Below are 24,141 nucleotides of genomic sequence, written 5' to 3'. Positions count from 1 at the left end.
TTTATATTTAAGTAACTTTATGAAAAAAACGAATTTATAATTTCGAAATTCTTTTTATTTTTCAACATAATCTCCCTTAAGGCTAATACATTTATTCTAGCACCATTATCCTGTCCCTGTAGTGGTTCTCAGTAATCAGCAAAACATCCCTCTACAGCTGCAATCACCTCTTGATTCAAAGAAAAACTCTGACCAGCGAGGAGGAGTTTTAGTTTTGGGAAGAGATAGAAGTCAGAGGGAGCCAAATCTGGGGAATAGGGTGAATGTTCAATCAATTCATATTGCAGATCCCTTAATTTTCCCATTGCCAAAACACTTTTGTGGGCAGGTGCATTGTCCTGATGAAAGATGATATTTTTCTTCTCAAACTGGGTCTTTTCTCACGAATTTTTTCGTCTACTCTTGTTAAAAGATTGAAATAATATTCCCCGGTTATTGTTTTATCCTTTTCAAGATAATTAATAAACAAAATCCCTTTATCATCCCAAAACACCAATAGGGTGAATATTCAAACAATTCATATTGCAGATCCCTTAATTTTCCCTTTCCTGTTGATGGAACCAACTTTGTCTTCTTTGGTGCTGACAACCAGCTTCTGTCCACTGTTTTGATTCTGGTGTGTAATGGTGAATCCAAGTCTCATCCATAGTAATAAATCAGTGCACAAAATCAGTTTTATTCTTGTTAAAATGCTCCATGCACTGTTCAGAGATTTTCATGCGAGTTCATTTTTGATTTATTGTTTTATCCTTTTCAAGATAATTAATAAACAAAATCCCTTTATCATCCCAAAACACCAATAGGGTGAATATTCAAACAATTCATATTGCAGATCCCTTAATTTTCCCTTTCCTGTTGATGGAACCAACTTTGTCTTCTTTGGTGCTGACAACCAACTTCTGTCCACTGTTTTGATTCTGGTGTGTAATGGTGAATCCAAGTCTCATCCATAGTAATAAATCAGTGCACAAAATCAGTTTTATTCTTGTTAAAATGCTCCATGCACTGTTCAGAGATTTTCATGCGAGTTCATTTTTGATCTGCTGTGAGCAAATGTGGCACCTATCTTGCGCAAAATTTTTTCATGTGCAATTCTTCATGCAAAATGTATCCTACATGTTCTTTTGAAATGTCTATAGTCTAAGCAATTTCATGCACTTTGATTTGCCGGTCATCCAATACCATATCATGCTCTTCATCAATGATTTCTGGTACTGTTACACTTTTTTGGATGTCCTTCACATGGATCATCTTCAAGGCTGGTACAACCAAGCTTAAACTCGGCAGCCCATTTCTTAATTGTCGAAAATGAAGGAGAAGAGTGCCCATAAACTTTTATGAACTTCGAATGAATTTCTTTTGGTTTTAAACCTTCTTTCAGAAAGAATTTTATTACCGCACGATACTTAATTTTATCCATTTCAAGGGATACAGACAACACTTTTGCTTCAGACAGCTGTATAAAACAAATGACTTGATAGAATATGACTTGCAATTTCATGTGGATACTTATGACAGATGTACCAACTTAGAAAAAAAAAAATCTTGCTGATAGTGTTGCTATCTATGGTTGAGACTAAGAACTTTTCAGATCACCCTTATACAGCGAAATACTTTAATTTTTCAAAGGCTTTTGATAGATTACCACATGACAAGCAGGTAATAAAATTGAAATGGATGGGATCGGATATGAAGCTAATGAGATGGATATGTAATTGGCTGTCTGATAGGTATCAGTGGATTTCTATGGGAAGTGGCATCAAAAAGCGGAAAGTAACAGAATATTGTAGTGGTCTGTCTTGGAAATTATATATTCTTGTTTAATTTGTATTTTAATGATATTGGGACAGGCTTTACTGGCGATATGCATTTGTTTGCTGAATGATTCAAAGTTCAAAAGCATTATGAGGAGTAGAGCAGATGTGGCTTTACAGGTAGATCTCAGTAGATTGTGGGAGGGGAGCTGTCAGTTTAATGTTACAAAGTGGAAGGCTTGAAATTTGGCAAGTAAGGTTAGGATGCAGAGTATACTATTTTTAGAGAAATTTTGAATGCAGTAGAAAAAAAATAAGAGGTCAGGGAGTGATGGTTAGCAGACTTGAAGTTTAAGGGTCACATTGCTAAAATTGTAAGATCACAAAGGATTATGACAATGAGGTTATGGTTCCTTTGTATATGGACTGCTGTTCATGCAGAGCTTGGTTTTGAAAGGGATGAGGATATATTAGAGAAGATCCATAGACGGTTCACTAACTCAGTTTCTGGTCTATTTGTGGGATATGAAGATAGATTAAGGGAATGCCACTTGCAGAGCTTGCTAACTGAAAAAGGAAAGGGGATATGATTGAGGGTAGACTGGGATGGAATGAGGCCATTCTTGGAAACTGTATAGGGAAGGTGACCGGGGGGGGGGGGGCTGAGAAGCATGTCCTTTTCATGGAGACTCTTTGGTGAGTGGAATGTAATGACTGAAAGTGTGGTGAGTGCAGAAATGGTGAATAGGTGTAAGGTACATTTTATTGATATTTTTGCATAAGAGTGTAGACCTCTCTTGATAATTCTTATTACTCTATGCAAGTGTCCGATGTGGATGTTATTATTGTGTGACAACTCCAAGGACTCATTGCAGGAGGGAACTACACTCTACTCCTCTACACACATCTCTCTGTCTCCCTCACTACTTAATTCTCCACTTACACACAACATACCAATGTCAATGCCATCTACTGCCCACCACCAACAACAGTATTTTTTGTCTGTAAATGGCATGTGTTCTAAGGTTGATATGCTTGTATCTAGGATAAAGTATAAAGCTTTGATTAAACACATCTGGATTTCTGTGCTCATATCTGGTCCCCGGTTTGTGACCTCCCATATCTCTTTTGTATTGATATATCGGGACAATTTATTTAACTTTATCCTTTCTTATTATAGTCGCTATATCAAGTCCTATCGCATGTACCTCTTTGTTAAGTAGGTTGCGCGATTGTTATGCGATCCTCATTAATTTTATCTTAGCCTTATGTCTTGCTTCTTTTATGCTTTATCTTACATGGCTTAAATTTTAAGGGCTGCCAGAAATTTACCTGTTCCCTGAATTCTATGAGTTATCCTGGTCACTCAGGCAAATTTATTTTTAACTGTGCCAGCCTGGGCCTTAAGGTTAGAGATAGACTCAGCCTTTAGGGTAATCATAGAATATCAGGTGCCACTAACAATGTAAATTCCTAGAAACTTGGGCTCTCTGGCTTAATTTTATTCTTGTTTGCAGTCGTGTCCTTTCTTTCAATTGGGGTATTCCCGCGCGCGCGCGCGCGCACACACACACACACACACACACGCGCGCACATTCTCAGGTTCGATGTTTTATGAAGGGTCAGTCATCATGATCAGAAACACACATAAGTAAGGAATCAAAACATTTATTAAGTTCAATAAATAATGCCATACAGGTTAAATTGGTCATCAAATCTAATGTTAAATTTCTATCATTCATTCACTCTCTCACTCTTAAAACAATTATGCACTTTACTTCAAAACATTAGCAAATTCATTAACTCAATATATAATACATTTATAATTACAGCTCATTTGGACATTAAGGTACTTTAGCACATTTATAACCTCTCTCGGGATAAACACGACAGAATCTCTATCTAGCTGAAAGTCCTTAAAGTTCGCTTAAAAAAAAAACAGTCATTTACATAGATCTTCACTCTTTCTTTCATTACAAATTTTAGGTTGCATTCTTTCAACACTGTTAGTCAGTTTTCAAAAGGGGCTAGAACAAGTGAGAGTACTTATCTGTTCCTTTTTCGGTTTCCTGCCGTCCCTCATTCTTTGTTTCGATTCTGGTCGTCTCGATCTTATCGCCACGTGGGTTACATGTGCTCGCCTGGGCTGGGCGCTATCCTTCTGCTTAGGTTTTACGTCAGTGATCTTCTCATCACGGCCTGTGGTTAATCTTGCTGAAATCTACTGCGGTGACATGCCGGATCCTATCGTAAGTCAGCCCTCAAAAATGAGAGCTGAGCTGCGAAGAACTCTTGGAGCACACGGAGAGAAGTTCAGGAACAAGAAAAAAACGGGGTGATTTACTTCCATGTTGCAGGTTTTATTTGCTCTCCTAGAGCGCCACCTTTCTGAGTTTGAATTTTCTTATCGTTTCACCCATTGGTCTCCGTCTGGGTGACTTCACCGATCAACATACAGGACTTCTTGTTTCCGGGAACGCATGCGTCATGATGCCTTCTTGGATGCGATGCCTGCGGGTGCTTACCCTGCTTTTACAGTATTAGGGCGACCTTTGCCCTATGTTGCTGAATAACACGCATTTTTTCATATACAATATTTCATTAATAATTTCTCTCTTATTTTGCCCCTTTTTCTGACTTACATAGACATTTAGATATAAATTAAAATTCACAAAATTCACAGTTTATCATACATGATGTTGCTTCAAACAAAAAACATATTTATTCTGTGTTAAAGGATAAGTATGCATGTATCTTTTTTGTTAATTGTTAGATTCTGGAATGGTGATGTCAAGTAAAGTTTGAAGTCGCCTATTTCAGATCTAACACCGGGTTAAGGGGTTGAAGTAACCTTGGTGAGAGTGAAGAGATGCATGACAAAAACGATGTCAGGACTTTAAAGCATTGATTATGAGGCTAGGCTGAGGTCATGCAGACTGCAGAGTTTGGTGGATAGAAGGTGGTGGGGGAGGGTATGATCAAGACATTTAAGCTGTTGAAGGGTTATTAGTGTATTAACACTGAGGAGATTTTTCATTCAGTAGAATGAGGGAAAGGAACAAAGATAAGAGGCCACCCTGGAAGTTGCAAAAGGAGGTGGTGAGTAAAATGGTAAGAAGTAAGTTTTTTGCAAGGAGACTGGTGGATCATGGAATGTATTGCCTGAGAGGATGAATGTGCAGACTGTGGATGATTTTTTTCTGTTCGCTAGTGTTGACCTGCGATGAGTCTTGTGACTCCATGTAGGTCCAGAAAATAATAATAATATCTGAATCAGTAAAATATGCAAGTTCTCATACCTATATAGTATTCTTCTTTTATAAAATTCTAGAAGATAACTGTAGATTTCTTAGTTACAGTAAGAGAAAGTTCAGACTTAGGAAATTAAGTCATCAATTTCGAATACTCCTGTTTTTCTTCTTAAGTGAGAGAAATAACACTTGCAGTTTTTAATCAACAGTTTTTTCAAAAGGTCACTTGAACTGTTCCTTTTTTCCTACTTTCTCTTTCAACATTCACAATCATTTAAAATCAACTTGTCATATATATTCTCCAAAAGCAGATGAGGTCTTTACTGTTCTAATGTAACATATTTAATGTCTAATTAAAACTTTTCCTTCTATGTTAAATGCTTCACATATAACATAGAAGGAAATATAACTTTATTTCGCATATAACTTATAGAAAAAGAGGGAGCATTCATCGTCCACAGAATACAGTAGTAGAAGGAATGAATGAAGTAAAGAAAAATTTGTGCTGAATAGCTGATGCACATGTTTTAACAGATTTAGAAGAAAATAGAAGAATTACTTACTATCCACTATCACCTAACCTAGCAAACTTTCCAGAAGAAAGAACCTTTGCTGACATATTTGCATTATGGAATCACACAGAGCCACCAGAATTCCATTCATTTTTAGAAAAAAAATCAACAATCCACTTATCTTAATTCTCATTAAATTTGCATTTGAAAAAGAATCAAGAGGAATTTCCTTTCTTGATATTCATATCCTGCAGAATCCAGTTGGATCACTTTCTTCTTCTGTCTACTGAAAATTGACCTTTACAAGATGCTTTAATTACATTTCATCAGCACACCACTCATCTCAGAAATGCAGTATCGTAAAATCCTTAGTGATAATGGACACTAGATTTTTTTCTCCCGGAAACTCAGGTTCGTCTTGCATACAGACAAATCGGCCTTCAGAGCACACGCAGTTTACAGACAAAGAATACTGTTGTTGGTGATGGGCGATAGATGGTGTTAATGATAGTAGTGTCGTAGTTGAAGAATTAAGTAGTAGTGGAGAGGATGAGATGTAGTGTGCCCTCCCACGATGGGTCCTTGGACTCCCTGGAGGTGTCACGTAGTAATAATAATAATAAGCCATCATCCAGGAGAAGTGGAACTGCACAGCACTCCTCTACCTTACATCAAAGGTATCTCTGAACAAGTAGCAAAAAGTATGATAAAATATACAGAGTATGTATGGAGACACAATAATCAGGGGAGTACTTAATGAATGACAAATTAGTGTTTTCCGGGTGCAAAAATTCACAATATTAGCCACGCCATCCGGATGCAAAAAAGGTAAGTTGAAGGAAATTATTGTCTTGGTTGGTACCAATGATTTGAGAGGCAAAAAGTATTCTATGAGGAAGGATATAAAGGAGTTGTTAGTTGAGGCAAAACTGAAGAGTGAGAAGGTGAAGACTGTAAGTCTCCTACCTTGCTATGATAGAGGCAAACTGAGGAGGAGGACATTGATAGCCAATGAGTCTATATGTAGACTGTGCAAAAGAAATGATGTAGAATTTGTGGATCTGTGGTCTCTGTTTGACGGAAAGAAGGATTTGTACAATGTGGATGGACTACATCCGAATGGTTTTGGTGTTAGATGTCTGGAGAGAGCTTCATTCACCGAGCATGCCGACGTGCAAATTCAGGAAAACTTAAGCAATTAGGATGGAAGCAAGTGAGTTTGTGTGAATGCAACCATGAAGTGAGTGAGTGTGAAAATGACCAAGTGAGGAATCGTCTCTCAAGCAACAATATAGAATAGGTTAGTCAATTCAAAAAGTAAAGGTGTGTGTGGGGGGTGTTACCGTTTTTATATACTAATGCCAGAAGTATCAGGAACAAGAGGGACGAGTTTTCGCATTAATTAGTGCAACCTTGCCAAAATTTATAAGCATTAGTGAGACTTCGCTAACAGCAAATGATGTAGTTACAGGAATTCAGTGTGAAGGGTTTAGTATTCTCAGAGAAGATAGGATGGGGGAGGGTGGCTGTTCATTTGAAGCAATCTGGTGCATGATTAAGACCAGTAAGACAAAATATATAGTTTGCATTGTCAAATTAGTACAATGAGTACAGGTCGAGTGATTATTTATGGGGGACTTCAACTATGGAGATATAGACTGGAAGGAAGAAAGATCACATGGCAAAAAGGAAATAGAATTTAATGCACCTACTAAGAGATAATTACTTTGGGAGTATCGGACCTGGTCATAGGATCAGAAGATCTATCAATAACCAAGTTGACGACTTTGCCTCCAATTGGTGAAAGTGACCATGCGGTGTTAGATGTCTGGAGAGAGAGAGCTTTTTTACAATGCAGTCTTGACTTGGGAGATTGTAAAATAAGGAACATTCTATCAAGAAAGGGTATTTGTGGAACTATAAGCAGGTGATTACAACATGCTTAGGAAAAAGCAAAAATCTGTACCATGGCATAAAACACTACAGAGTAAGAATGTTAGTAGTGCATGGGATATAGTTAAGGTCATCTAGAGGAAGTAGTATTAAATTGTATACCTTAGGTAAGAAGGGTTAATAGGGTAGGAGTTAGCTGGATGAGTAATATCATTAAGCATGAGCTGCAGAATAAAAAAAACTGCTCTGAAGGGTATATATATTTATTATTATATATATTATTTTATATATTATATATTTATTATTATTAAGGGTGTATGTATATATATATATATATATATATATATATATATATATATATATATATATATATATATATATAGAAAGGTGATCAGTATGTCAAGGAAGGCCAAATCAGATTATCAGAAGAACTTAGCCAAGCAGACCAAAGGAAATCCCAAAGAGTTCTTTTGTTATGTGGCAAGTAAGAGGAAGAATGACTATGGAAGATTAACCTTAATGAATGATGATGGTCACGAGGAGATGGAAGGGGTTAAAATAGTTGAGTTACTGAGTGACCACTTTGCAAGCATATATCTTCCTAGCGAGGTTACTGCTTTAACCTATGTGACAGACACTAATGTGGGAACAGAGATGGATGAATTGTGGAGGTCCTTACTATATTGCAAAATCTCAATGCAAATACATTTGTGGGATTAGATGGGATATCAGCTAGGGTTTTGTGAGAATGTGTAAGAGAACTGACAATGCCTTTGATTAAGCTATTTATTTAAGTCTCAGCTCTGGTAGAGTTCCAAGGGAGTGGAAAGAAGGCAAAATGATTCCTTTGCATAAGGAAGATTCTAAGACTACAGTAGCAAATTATAGACCAATTAGCATATCAGGCGTGGTTGTAAAAGCATTAAAAAATTGGTAAAAAAAGAGAATTCGAGAATGGTAGATAAAAATATGATACTATATGAGGATTGTTTGAAAAGTTTCTTAAATTTCCAAATAGACGGGACACAATTCGTTCATTCATACCAGTGTTCAGCATGTATCATCTTTTTCATGACCCCTGGCAAATTTTAGCCACATGTGATGTGTAGAGAACATTTGGCAAACATTTAAAATGATCGTGTGCACATGATCATTTTAAAATGGAGAAAAACGAGTTTTGTGCAATGATGTGAATGGCTGTGCAGATCAAAGCCAAGTTTGGTCCCGAGTCCCCATGAACTGCATCTGATTTATTTTTGGATAAATGAGTTTAAATGTAGTCCAAAATCCATTGAAGATGAGGCGCACTCCTTACGCCCAAATGAGGTCACTATGAAGGAAATGATTGACAAAATCCTAGGTATCATTTTGGAAGATCACCGAGTGAAAGTGCATGAGATTGCTGAGATTGTAGTCATATCAACTGAACGGGTGTATAACATCCTGCATGAAAAATTGCACATGAAATAGCTGTGTGCGCGATTGTTGACTGTCGATCAAAAATGCATGCGAAAAGACATTTCAATAAGTGTTTGGTGGTGTTTAACAATTTGCTGTTTTTTTTTGCATCAATTCTTGACTGTAAATGAAACTTGGATCCACCACTACACACGTGAGTCCAAGCAGCAGTCAAAACAGTGGACAGTGCTCAGTGAAAGATCACAGAAAAAAGCAAAGACCATTTTGTCAGCTGGGAAGGTGATGGACACTGTTTTTTGAGATTCCCAAGGCATTATCATGATAGGCTATTTGGAAAAGGGTAAGACAATAATGGGAGTCTATTTGCATCATTGTTGGACCGTTTAACCGCCTAACTGGTCAAAGTCATCAAGATTACCATGGATGCGAAGTGCATATTAAAATTAATACCACTGATATTACGTTGAAATATATGTTGGATACGAAGTATAGAGGATGATGATGTTATCTATATCGATGGTGACGTCAATATGGATAAAATAAAGTTAAAAGAAAAACTGAAGATAAAACGGCCAAGATCGGCACACAAAAAAGTGCTCTTTGATCAAGAGAATGCACCATCTCACACATCAGCTGTCGCAATGGCAAAATTGGATGAATTGAGGTTCAAATTGGTTCCATGTGACTTCTTATTCCCAAACTTAAAAATTTGACTTGGTGGGAAAAAAGTTTCTTCGAACGAGGATGTCATCAAGGCTGTCAATGACTATTTTGTACAATTTGACAACTCCTACTTTTTAGATGGGATAAAAAATTGGAAACTAGCTGGACCAAATGTGTAAACTGGGTTTCTTGGGGATGTGGAAGCAGTGGAGAGGATTCAGAGGTGAGTGACCAAGATGTTGAGTGGCCTATGGAATGTGCCCTATGAGGATAGATTGAAGGTGTGTAGATTTTAGATGTTGGTTGATAAGAGAAAAAGAGAGGATAGAGAAACATTTAAATTGCTTATAGGATTTTATAGGATAGATGCAGGGGAAATGTGTCAGCATTTGGCTATAGGCAGCAGAACATGGAGTCATTCCTGGAAGTTGAATAAAGGTGTGGTCAGTACTGGCATGAGGACTAGATTTTTTGCTTGGAGAGCAATGAATGAGCGGAATTGGTTGCTAGAGTCATTTGTGAGTGCTTTTTCTGTTAATGGGTTCAAGAGAGGTATGATAGATTGGGTCCCGTGCGATGAGTCTTCGGATTCCATGGAGGTGCCGGTATAATAATAATAAAATACCAACGTATTTACACCTTCAAACCAATTAACCAAATTCACAGTCTGTTATGCTCTCCTGGATACAACCCAAGAATAGCATAGAATTGAAAATGCAAACCGTAGTATCAAACTATTGCACAGATCTACATACATAACCTTTCATATATATATCCAAGGTATCATTTATATTCAAAGGTTTGATCATATTCAAAGGAAGTATTTCATTTCTTCTTGAGTATTCTGCAATTGAGCAGTTCTTTTAGTAGCAGAAACTTTCCTTCCACTATCTTCTGTTCTGAGCCTTCTCTTTCAAGGTTGTGTACCTGTCTCCATTCAGTATGTAATCTAGCATTGTTTTCCTTACTCTTCCTCTGGGTCTTTTTCAGTCTATTTTTCCTTCGATGGAATCTCTGATGATTCTATTCCCTCTCAGAATATATCCGATCCAGTTTTCCTTGCTTCTTTTTATCCTCCTTAACAGACTTCTTTCTTCTTCTACTCTTTTTAAGACCTCTTCGTTAGTTATTTTATCTGTCCATTTGATTTTTTCCATTCTTCTCCAAATCCATATCTCAAAGCTTTCCAAAATCTTAATTTCTTCTTTCTTTAATGTCCAAATTTCATCTACATAGAGAGCAACACTCCACACATATAACATTTTATTAGTCTTTTCTTTGGGTTTCTATCCATTTGACTTCTGAATAAATTCCATTTTCTATTAAAGGCATCTCTTCCCATTGCTATTTTTGCTTTTATGTCACTTTTACATCTTCCATCACTGCTAATGACACTTCCTAGATATTTAAATGTCTTTACTTGATTCAATTTTTCCCCATTTATGCTGATATCCATATTTGCCTCTTTCCTTGCTATTTTCATTACCTTTGTTTTTCTGATGGTAATTTTCATTCCATAATTGATACAGGATTCCAGTAATCTGTTCAACAGATGTTGTAGTCCTGTTTCAGTATTTGATAGTGATGCCTTGTCATCTGCGTATCTTATTGCAAATATCTGTCTACCTCCAATCTTTATTCCTTCTTCCGAATTCTCCAGTGCTTCTTTTAACATTGCTTTGGAATACATGTTAAACAAAATTGGTGACAGAGAACAGCCTTGTCTTACTCATATGTCTCTCACCATGGCAGTTTGTCTCATATATAGTGAAATAATTAGCCTTCTGTCTTTCCAATCTATACCAAGTTTTTCCATTACTTCCACCATCTTATCCCATTTTACTAAGCCAAAAGCTTTTTCAAAATCTATATAACAGATATTAACTTCCTTATTCACTTCCAGACTTCTTTCACTAACCATTCTTAACAGTCCGATCACATCTCTTGTTCCTCTACCCTTCCTGAAACCAAACTGATCTTCTCCAAGAAATTCTTCCACTTTGAATTAGATGAAATTCTTCGTGTTAAGATTCTCATAAGTATTTTTGATGTATGGGAAATGAGCTTATTGTTCTAAAATCCTTGCAGTTTACTGCATTACTTTTCTTTGGTATAGAATATAAATGTTAAGATCATAAAATCTTTTGGTAGTTCTCCTTTGTTATAAATTAAATTTATTATTTTGGTTATTTCTTCAGTTCCTTTTTTCTGAAGTTGTTTCAGGAATTCTGCAGGCATTTCATCTATTCCTTCTGCCTTTTCACATTTTAGTTCTTTAATGGCCATTTCTACTTGTCTTAAAAATCTCTGGACCTAGATCGTCTTCATTTACCTTCTTTATATCTTCTAATGGCAACTCATTTGGTCTATTTTCCTTGTCATATAGATCTTCAATGTACTCCTTCCATCTCATTAGGATTTTATCCTCTTCAGTTATGATTTCTCCATTCTTATTTTCTATGCCTCTAGCTCAAATTCCATTTCTCTTGCAATTCATGCTTCTTGCTTTTTCATATAAAAGATAATACCTTCCCACTCTCTCATAATTTTCCATTTCTTTGCATTGTTTTTTAAGCCAATCTTCTCTTCTTTTTTTTTTTTGCTTCCCTTCTCAATTTGTCATTCAGGGTTCTATATTGTATTTTCTCTTCTGGGGTGTCTTTATTTTTCCATTTTCTTCTTTTTTTCCATTAGAGAAATAATCTCATTAGTTATCCAAGATTTTTTTTATTATTTTAGCTCTTACATATCCAATTTCTTCTTCTGCAGTTGGCTTTTCTCTTTAACTTGTTCCCATTTCTTTTCTGGATTTTCAGTTTTGACAAAACTTGTTTCCTCTAATTCTTTCTCCAATCTATTTCCAAATTCCTTGGTATTTTTTAATTTCTCTAAGTTCCATTTTTCCTTTTCGTAGCTTCTTTTATTTTCTTTAGTTTCACATTTATTTTTATGAATAGTAGGTTGTAGTCAGAGTAAATATCAGCTCCAGGATACGTGCATGCATTTTTTACACTATTCTTGCATCTTTGCTTTACTATAATGTAATCAATTCTATTATCTTCCTACTACACTCCCATCCTCTTCTTCTCCTACAACTCCATTCCAATCTCCTGTTATAATCATATAGTCTTTTATTTTTTCTTCCTTAATTAGTTATTGTAATTGTTCGTACATTTCCTCATCTGAATGGTCACTTGACTTGTTGGCATATATACCTGCATTGTTGTCGTCCACCGGCTCAGCCTTCAATTTTACCACCATAATCCTGTCATTCAGGCAGTTTATGCTAATGATGCTCTTTGCTGTTCTTTTATTAAAAACAAGTGCAACTCCTTTTTCCTTTTTATCTCCACCTGAGTAAATTACTCTTACTATAAAAATCACCTATTCCTTCCCATCTGACTTCACGGAGCCCTATGATATCACTTTTTCCTTTGTCCATTTCTTGTTTGAGATTTTCCACATCTGTTCATTGTTCTCACATTCCATGTTGCAATTTTGATTCTCTGACAATCTTTCATTTTCAATTTGTTTATAGCTTGTTTTATGTCACTTTTAGAGTTTGATCAAGAGGAACATCAGCCCTTGAAGCATCCTTATTCCCTGATGTTGTATCCATTTCTATGTGCACGTTCTTTTCCTCTCTGTGCCAAGAGACACCACCTTGGTTTGCCAGGCTGGTAGTTGCCCCCTTATAAGTTCTATTCATTGCTACTAAAATTTTCTAGGGATATTAGTGGAGTGGTTTCCCGTTGCCTTCTCCACCACAGCGCTCCAGCAAGTACTAGTAGAGCTGCTGCCCTCTACCAGCTAGAGTAGAAGTTGGGAAAAGGAAAGACACTCTCGGGGTCAAAGCAAGCAAGAGTCAGCCAAGTGAAACCATATAGCAGGGGTGTTCAACCCGTCAATCGCAGAGCGAAAAGTCTGGGTAAATGAATTAATTTGGATCAGTGGAAGTCAAACAGCGAGCCGAGTGAATACGATTATAAGCAAAGTGTAAAAACTCGATTGTAGCTTAAATATTAAATATTCCAAAGCACATTACATCGATTTTTTACTTAGGTTAAGTCCCATGTGAATATTGTAAAAAAATAAACTTTGTCTCGGTATAGTTTGCATTAGATGTTTTTGTAAATAACTCTTTTGAAGCTAACTGTATATACTGCTTTAATAAGAATATGTTAGAGTGTTAAAAACAAAGGCAATGTTTTTGTCGCCGAAGCTGTACATGGTGGCATTAGAAAGATTGTTATTGAAACTTGTATGAGAAAGGCTTGCAGGCTCTAAATGTAAAGATCTCCGAAGTCAGTCAGAGTACAAACAACTTTCCGATGGCTGGCAACTTACAATCCAAAGAAAGCAGAGGAGAACAAAAGGTGTGTGCCAAACTTGAAACTTAAGATGAAAGACTCATACCAATTCTTTGGGCGTTGCCAAACTTCATGCGAGGTCTCAGAGGAGACCTAATAAAAAGGGACTGAAGCAAGCAGAAGGGGTCCCGGTTCCAGAGTTGCCGTCAGAGAGACCGCCCGGATTCACGTTGCTTGAGAGAGGAGCTTCTCGGTTCAAGACGTCGCTAGAGAGAGACTACTTCTAGGCTGCAGACAAGGTTTCAAATTGCCGCAAAGAAGAGTTCCAATTGCTGGAGAAAAGTTTCCAGGTCAGGTTAATGTCAGACATCCACCAGTGTGTTGCGTTTTCATTACAATTTGATGAATCAAACAACTTCACTGATATTGCTTAGCTAATGGTATTTATTCACATAGTATTTTAAGATATTCAAGTGAAGAAGAACTTTTGAAAATTATACCATTATTGGGAGAAGACATTTTTTTGGCATTTGATGAATTTGTGAAACAACACAAACTTCCACTTTTTAAACTTGTGTCTATTACTACTGATGGTGCTCCTGCAATGATGGGTAATAAATCAGGCTTCATTTCATTATGTAAAAACGATGACAAATATCAGGATTTTTTAAACGTACCACTGTATTATTCACCAACAAGTACTGTGTAGTAAAAGATTAAACACAAATGATGTTTTGGATATTACATTTAAAATTGTAAATTCTGTTCGAGGAAAAGCCCTGCAACAGCGGTTATTTAAATTACAGGCAAATGATGATAGGGAATTTCTGTTGTACAATAATGTTCGCTGGCTCAGCAGAAGTCAATTTTCAGAAAGATTTCTTGTATTAATTAATGATATAAAAAATTTTCTTGATGAAAAAGGAGATATTTATCCACAATTGAGTGATAAAAGATGGTTGTTACACTTATAATTTTTAGTAGATTTCTGTACGAAATTAAGCAATTTAAATGTAGAGTTACAAGGTAGAGATAAAAATTTAATTGCCATGTTAAGTTCAATAAAACTTTCCAACAATACTTACTTTTATTAAAGAAAAATATAAATGACCACGAATTTAGACACCTCCCATGTTTATTAAAATTTTTTGAACAAAATCAAGAAATGCTTCGCTATGATTTAAAAGAATTGATTCGTGAAATAGAATTAGTTGAGGAAGAAATAAATTCAAGATTTAAAGATTTTAATAAAACTGAAATGATTGTATCTTTTATGAATAACACATTTCAAGAAAACTTGAACATCACAGAATTTTCAAATAAAATTAGTGGGCTGTTTGATATAAACCAAGCTGAAGTAGAACTTGAGATAATAAACATTTAGAATAGTTTACATTTAAAATCAATAAACAATGTAGTCATTTGGAAGTATGCACATGAAAAATTCCCAATATTAACTAATATTACGCGGATTGACATACTTGTCAGAATCTGCTTTTTCAAATATGACCATCATAAAAAATCAATTAAGAAACCAAATTACAAATGATCATTTGGATGATTGTCTGTGATTGGCCACTTCTTCATATCAACTTGACTATGAAAATATTGCGAGGTCCAAACACTGCCAAATTTCACAATAACTTTTCATATTTTTAATCAATTTAATTTAAATAATTTAATCAATCTGTTGTTTTTTCTAACTTTGGTTTTCCAAAATAGAGAAATAAATATTTTATTCCAATATATTTATTTGTTTGTTTTTTGTTGTATTCTTCTTCTTCCTTTCCAGGCTTATAGGCCAAGTGGTCTGTTCCGGACTCAATTATTTGTTGTATTAAAATAATTAAAAGTGATAAATAAATTTTTAAATGCACAAATAAAGTTTTTAGTTTTTTTTTTTTTTTGTGTGTGTGTGTGTTGTTTATTTGTGCGTAATCAGATATCGGGTTGGAGGGAACGTGATTTATATAAGAGAGTAGTCGCCGAATAACTTTTTATAGAAAAGTAGCTCGCATAGTAAAAAAGGTTGAGCACCACTGCCATATAGGAAAGAATATACAGGGTGTTCGGGATAAATTTGACATATTTATAATTAATTATATTTTTCCGTAAGTTACATGTATTAACACACACTTCTCTTCATTTAAAAGTTTGGACCCTTCTTCATTCATATACAAGATGTCAGAAAGGATGGATAGCTGGAACCCACCTGAATCATGGAAGAGAATAACTTGTATCATGATGATTCGTGCCCGCCATCAAAATAAGGATATTACGACTGCTGCCCAATGCTCCCTGAATACAGTAAAAACAATCAGGCATGAACTAGAGACTTGCAATGGTGACTACGAGGATGTAGCAAGAAGAAAGATCCCTAGCAGACGATCTGATTGCGTTCGTACAGCAGAATTCCTCGCAAATCTGCAGGAACAGGTGTTGAAGAACCCTGGCATTGGAATTCGGGCTTTGTTCGTGGAGTTGCTAACTGTAGTCAAGCCCTGGATAACAAGGGTAGCCAATGGTAGGCCGTATGTATGGCAGCAGGATTCGGCCCCTTGCCACACCTCTGGGAAAAGTCAAAAATGGTTGTCTGAAAATTTCTACGACTTCACCAGTCCAAATGTTTGGCCTCCAAACTCCCCAGACCTTAACCCCATGGATTATTTTGTATGGGGCGCAGTTGAAAAAGACACCAATCGCACTTCCAGTAATACAAAAGCCCAGTTAATGGATAAAATTAAAACAGTTTTTGCGGCCCTTCCCAGGGAGACTGTAGCATCAGCTTGTTCGAGGTTCCGAAGCAGAATTGAAGCTGTGATCGATGCTAATGGTGGTTATTTTGAGTAAATCTTGTTGATAGTATTGTAATTAACTCTGCCTGTAATGTTTTTTTGTCAATTCATTAAATTTAATAGATACAAAGAAGATTTTCTTTTTCCTTACGAAACTGTCAAATTTATCCCGAACACCCTGTAGAAGGAACCTGACACAAGTAAGTGGAAGCAATGTCAGGCTCAGCTCGGGACCCTGTGACCGCTAACCATATACTCCCAAGAAGGAAGCCCCTGGGGAAGTATTTCATTTACCAAACCTTAATATTGATGACTGTCTAATCTTGTGAAAAGTTTAGGAAATTGTTATACTCAGTTGTGTTAAATAGATTGTATTATTAATAATTAACCTCATGGCCCAGACACATTAGACTCTTTCCTCTGTCACCACTATGATCTACATCCTAGAATTCAATTTACGATGGAAAAGAGAACTAATGATAGTTTAGCCTTTCTTATACACCTTGGTAACATGCCTACCTAATGTAGCCTCTCTGTTTTAGTATATGGACAATCCACCCACACTGGCAGATATGTCCAGAAACTTTCCCATCACCCCCTCTCAACAATATGTTTTAATAAAAACACTAACCAGTGAAGTCTGTCTTGGAGCAGAACTCAATCATATACACCACACCTTTCTATTTAATAGTTTCAGTTCCTACAGAATCAAAAAAAGAATCAATCCCCAATCCAGGATTTTCTCTTCAGAAGGATTTTAGTAATGCTATCACCATCCCATTTGTCTTGAGGCACATCAGAAAAAAAGCCAGAATATTAAGGAAATACAATTTCTGCACAGTTTTCAAGCCTCACTTGAAACTGGCTCTTAGTTCCTGATTTACCTCGAGTTCCCTGTTCTTGCAAGCAGACAGGAAGCTCAGCCATCATCCTCATAGAAAAACAAAAAAATGCTGCAATGATGACTATGGTCATTTGGCCTTGCTGACCATGTTTTGGATACAACTCATCAAATCAATTAGAAGAAACTGCCCATGCTCCATCACAGCAAATTTAGAAGAGAAAGATTGCTTTCAGAATACTCAGTTGCTCTTAGAAATCAGCCTAACCTGAATAAATATGGTTGCATAAAATTTCCTAAAATATGGGAAACACTACTTTAAATCTTTCAAGAACAGATCTATACACTCCAGATTCACCCTGCCTTAAACAGTGCTTCTAGATTTGGATTGCCCTGAAAGTCTGCATGGATTCTGTACAGAAAAAAATTTAGATAATTAATGAATTTGGATATTTTTTCTTTTATTTGCAACATTCTTTGTCACATAGGTAGCTTAATTTTGTTCTCCGCCTTTTCTTTAAATACTTTCTGGTCACTGTTTTGAGAAGCAGCCATTTGAATCTGCACTCCTCCTTTTAATTGAAGAGCTTTTCTTCTCACTTTAATCCTAATAATTACAACTTAGTTATTCAAAACTAATATCAGTGAGTTCCTTCTCTTTTCTTAATTACTACATTGGCCACAGTATCAAATACTAGTCTACTATATGTTTTTCTAAAAGCACCTCTTTGAAAGTATCATTGCATAAAGGATATTTACAGCATATCCCATCCCAGTAGATACATTTGGATACACTCCAAAAGATTTCTTTAGTGTTCCCTCGAAACAGTCACTACAGCCAAAGGGCTGTAGTGGGCAATGTGTCATTAATTTTTCTCAATAAAGACATTTTGTTTAGATCCAAATGTATCTTGTGACTTTTGATGGAAGATTGTTAAACCAGAAAAACCCTGATCTTTAATTGTTCATATGTTAGGTTTGCTGGAGATACAATGAAAAGGAAGAAAGAAGACAACCACAAGAAAGCCAACATGGTAATTATTATTATATTTATTTTATTTTAAATTTCATATTTGTTTAAATTTTATCTTGTTTTTTTCTTTTAGATATTTGAAAAAAAAACAAAAAAACATTACCTTTTCTTCTTTCAAAATGTTTTATTTCATAAAAAATTAAAAAAAAAATCCTGACATTGATATGCATAGTTTGTATATAATTGAACTGACCCTGAGATGTCCAGATATAATACCATGCTATATATTTATTAAATATCAAAATTCTTGTGTATACCTATATAAAATCTCATTAAGATGAACAGTTTGAAATACAGGTTCATTTTCATTAATCACCAACCATGCATCTGTGATGAATTGCTTCATATGCTCTTAACTCCCTTTATATGAATACCTTCTACAATTACAAACTACAATTGCCTCTTCTGCATTGTGCATTATTTAAACTTCAGGTTTTACCTGAAGTTTAAATAATGTCTTATATATTTTCTTATTATTATTCCTTCCCTCCTCTTTTACCTTGCGGTGGCAAGAATATTTTCTGCATTTAACCACTACTGTATCGAGGATAAGGTGGTTAGCCTTATGTCTCCCGATGTGTCCTATGGTCTGTAGATGCATGTGTTAACAGGCCGGTTTGCTTGTTCTGGGGGATGAAACCCCCTACCTCTGTATGAGACCAGCTAACTCACCTTTCAGTCAAAAGAGACCAGATAAAAGTTCCTGACATCACTGACAGAATCGAACCCATGTCTTTCTGACCAAAGGGCTTCATCTATACTGACTGAGCTACGGAGGCTGTCTTATATATAATATAAAATTACAAGCCTGAAGAGATGAATATATATGTCGACCTGGTTGGCTGGATGGTTAGCGTGCGTTCTCCAGCCAAGAGGCTGCAGGTTTGAATCTTGCTGTGGGCATGGATGTTTGTGATCGTCTTACAAACTTAGTGTGGAAAGGGAATCTGCGACCCTACCACTTATTCTAGCAGAAGATATCATTGCCAAAACCATGTGAGGTACAGCAGTGACCATACGGCATCTACGGATGTCAAATGTGAAATTTTTTATTTATATATATATATATATATATATATATATATATACATATATACACACACACACACACACACACACACACACACACACACACACACACACACACACACACACACACACCCTCGCGCGATTAGCCTAGTGGCTATGCGCTTCGCAACCATATGCCTGGGGAAGGAGTGTCCTAGGTTCGATTCCCGTCGGTGACGTGAGGAGCTGAAGGATCTTCCTCAGCCATGGGCATGGACAGCAGGGTTTTTTCCCCAGTTTATTCTGGGGTTTTTCATACCGCAAAGCAGGCAAACTGGCCTTGAGAACTCAACACTACAGGCCATAGGATACACCGAGGCATAAGGCTGACCACCTTATCCTGTAAACGGAGTGAGGTCCGATGATCAATGGACCCTCGACACCGCAAGGTAAAAGAGGGTATAAGGGAGATGAGATTGAATATATATATATATATATATATATATATATATATTCATTCATCTCTCTAGGCTTGTAATTTCTTTACCATGCATTTTGTTTATTTATTTAACAAATGATTGCAAATCTATTATATTACTCTGGAAATCTTGCTCTAAAAACCGAACGTGGACCTTTTTCAAGGTACTTCAGGCCTACAATACTCAGGTTGGGATCTCACATTAGTAGTAAAGTTCAGCTCCCACCTAAAGACAAAAGAATTGTGAGCTAACTAGGCCAATGTTTGTTAGGCAGAGGAGAGGGGGGACATATTAGAAACTTATACATTACTAAAGGGATTCAGTAAGATTGATGCAAAAGAAATTTTTTAATACATGAGTTGGGGAGAGAACAAGAGGATCACCTCAGGAAGTTGTAAGAGTGTGTAGACTAGGTTCTTTGCTTGAAGAGTGGTGAATAAGTTTAAGGAAAGATGTGATAGGTGTAGTGTGAGTAATGGTTACTGTGGGATTCCTCGATGAATGACATTTTGACTCCATGAAGATAACTGCATAATAAATTATAATAATTCACTTGCAGAAAAATGAATATTTGATGAAATCTCACTGCACTATGCTTGATTCTTCTCTTGAACTATAAGCTTCAGCTAAGGACTCATTTGCAGAGGGGAAGTGTCCAGTTTTCTACTTTTGGTCCTTTAAAATCACAATTTGTATTTGTCGAATGGTTCCTTGTAGTTGGAGTGAGATTGGAGCTCTTTAAGTCACTTAAGATATGCTGCATATCCCAAGATTTCTTTACCAGGGTGGACTGATATTGGCAGAGAACAGCTTTAGATAACGAGCAAGCATTTTGAGTGGAATAGAGTATGAAAAACTTAATTTTTCATACTCTATTCTATGAAAAACTAAATTCAGAAACTTTATCACAGCAACTGACAGAAAAATTTCCTCAGTCTCATATGGATGTAGAGTTTTTTTTTTTTCCACCAGGAAACTTGGGTTTTTCATCCCTCAGAACAGGCAAACTGGCCCTGTCAACAGTCATGAATACTTTCAATAATATGGAAGAGATGAGGTCCTCACCACATTATCATTATGTCCGTAGTCAACTATGAGTCACAACATGGTAGTCAACCTCCTGGATGACACATGATGATGATGATGATGATGACAGAATCAGGAGAATAGAAAAAGTAGTTTAATAATGGAAAACATTTCTGCATCTTTCCTGAAGAGCACCAGTTAATCTGTTATAAATGCAGAGGCTGAGCAGAGAAGTGGGAAGGATTACAGCAAGTTATTTGTTTTTATTTTTTAATTAGGATAAACCTGTAGCACATTAGTAGTAAAAGGTTTGGTAGGGGTTAGATAAGTAAAAAAAACAATGCTCTACTAAACATGTCAAGCCACACTAGGTCTCCAAACAGCATGAAGTGTAATTTAGTTAATATCTAATGTTATTATTTATGTGGATACTCCATGGTGTCAAAAGACTCATTGTAAGAGACCCAATTTTATCCATTAACACATGATTGATCTCATTCATCCCTTTAAAACGGGTAGAGTCCCCTAGTTCACGACGAATTTAATGCGGCCGTTCGTCACTCCTTGCTGCATCCCTTAAAGGCAGTATTCACGACTATAATCAATGTGTGTGTGTGTGTGCGCGTGTTCACAGGGACAAAAAAATCTGTGTTTCCAGGTGAAATAACCTGGAATTGATTCTACCTCACCTTTTGTCGAAAGAGACCAAATATAAAGTCCTTCACGTCACTTATGGAAATCGAACCCATGTCTTTCCATCCAGAGGTCTTTGTTTATACCGACTGAGCTATAGAAACTCATTAACACAATACATATCATATATTTCCTGTATATAAATTTCCTTAAATTTATCACTGTTCGGGGTGCTCACAACCATCTCTGACAATTTGTTCCACTCATTTACTACTCTCCAAGTAAAGAAGTTGGTCTCGCACCTTTAGACAACGTCCAAGTGTTACCCCTTAGTTTCCCCCTAATACCCATTTATTGAAAAATTTCTTGTGTGACAATCTTATAGAATTCCTTTACTAATTTACAAGTTTCTATTTTATCCCCTCTCATTCACCTGTCAGCTAAACTCTGCATTTCACCCCCCCCCTCAATCTGCCCTCATAGGGAACATTCCATAGATCTGTCACGAGCTTGATCACTTGGTCAGGGAAACGTCTCCACCACCTCCCGATTCAAGAAACACAGGTGACCAAATCTGTGCACAGTAATCAATGTGTGTGTGTGTGTGTGTGTGTTTGGGGGGGGGGGGGTCCCTGAACCATAGCCCTATAGAGATGTAATAACCTCTATATATTTACTTGTTAATGTGTTCTTCAGCATCGAAGCAATCCTCTGAGCTTTTTTGCCATCTCTTGGATACAGCCTCACCATCACCCTCAGATCCCTAGCCTCATCAGTTACCTGTAAACTAATACCATCAATATGATACGAGGTATGTAATCTTTTCATCTCGAAGCGCATTACATTGAATTGACAACCATTATCCTTTGCCCTCACTGTCAGTTTATTTAAATCATCCTGTAAGATATCTACATTACCTTTATCAACTATTGCCCTCCTTTTTGCATTATCAGTAAACGACTCAATATCCCTCTCCCCCTTTCACATCTTCTGCTAATCATTAATGTACAAATTAACAAGTAGTGGTCATAGTACAGAGCCATGGGGCACTCCACTAGTCACCCTCATTTGCCTTGATTCTACTCCACCATACACCACTCTCACCAGCTTCATATCAATTCCCATTTGCTCCAATTTATGTAATAGTTTTCCCATGCAGTATTTTGTCAAATGCCTTTGCAAAGTACATCAATATCATGGTAGAGCCATTTTCTTTATCCAATTCTGTCACCTTATCATAAAATGTGAATAAATTACTAAGGCAGGTTTTACAAAGCCATGCTGCACCCTATATAGTATCATATTCCTATCCATCCATTCCTGAATTTTACTTTTAACCAATACTTTAACCACTACTTCAGAGATACTAAATTACTGTAATTTGCTAATTCTGTCTTGGAACCACTTTTATGTAATGGAACCATCTTACCCTCTTTCCACTCCCTTGGAACCTTGCCAGAGCTGAGACTTAGATTAAATAACTTTGTCAGAGGCACCGCTAGTTCACTTGCACGTTCTGGATGGTATGTCAACACGAGTTGACATACCATCCAGACCCACTTCTGTATTTGCATTGATATTTTTCAGTATACCGAGTACCTTCAGTTCATCTATCTTGATGCTCACATCAATCTCTATCACTTCAGTAACTACAGAGTGATCACTTAACTGAACTATTTCTTCTACTTATGTCACTTTCCTATCATCAGTACTGAGTAAAGTTATCTTTCCTTAAGTATTCTTCTTTCTCTTACTTGCTACATAGCAAAAAAAAACTCTTTTGGATTTACTATGGTCTGCTTAGCTCATTTTCTCTCAAAATCTGATTTAGCCTTCTTCCCCATACTAGTTGCCCCTTTTTGTTTGTGCTTTATATTGCTCATGGACATGCTGATCACATTGTTGTTTATATTCCTTACACAATGCTTTCTGTTTTGCATCTCCTGCTTTAAATTGCTAGTCATACATGGTTTATCCTTCTGACCCTTGATATGCACTCTGATACTGCTTTGCTCAAGCAAACCTTGAACAATTCCCATGCACTAATGACATTCATTCTATATAATTTCTTATGCCATGTCACTGTTCCAGCAATCTTCTGATTGACAGAGGTTTGTCAGGTTGTCTCCTAAGTTTGTCATAATTGCCAGCTTTGTAGTTCTGCATAAACCATTTCTTGATTGAAATTTCCACATATTGAGCAACCTCCCAGGACAAGACTGCATGGTGGTCACTTTCCCTGATTTGAGGTAGAGTTGCTACTGTAGTTATAGACAGATCTTCTGATGCTATTACCAGATCCAACACTCATCCCCCTTGTCCCTTCCATGGCATGCTCTTCAGTAACTGTATAAATTCCATTTTGCCACATGCCCTTTTCTCCTTCTAATCTATATCACCATAGTTGAAGTTTCCTGTGATAATTGCTCAGCTTGCAATCATTGTGCATGTCGTTCACTTCTTCTTCTGGACCCCCAGGTCTATAGCAGAACCCAACAATATATTTTGTCCAGTTGGTCTCTCT

At 36.4% G+C, this 24,141-nt stretch overlaps 1 protein-coding gene across 4 annotated transcripts in view; it reads left to right on the top strand.

The window, feature by feature from the left end:
* The window catches only part of LOC150102755 (uncharacterized), a 203,254-nt gene that overhangs the window by 171,130 nt on the left and 7,983 nt on the right, over positions 1–24,141 (top strand). For all 4 annotated transcript variants that reach the window (XM_090399056.1, XM_090399057.1, XM_090399054.1 and 1 more), the window contains exon 8: positions 18,415–18,472. In XM_090399056.1, the coding sequence (XP_090255182.1) occupies positions 18,415–18,472 (58 nt within the window). The remainder of the gene's footprint in view (positions 1–18,414; positions 18,473–24,141) is intronic.

Source organism: Typopeltis vanoorti, chromosome 10, assembly GCF_054136105.1.
Source record: "Typopeltis vanoorti isolate ZY-2024b chromosome 10, IOZ_Tvanoo_1.0, whole genome shotgun sequence".
Lineage (NCBI taxonomy): Eukaryota > Metazoa > Arthropoda > Arachnida > Uropygi > Thelyphonidae > Typopeltis > Typopeltis vanoorti.
Note: the sequence above shows the minus strand (reverse complement) of the source record. Positions and strands in the feature narration are given on the sequence as shown.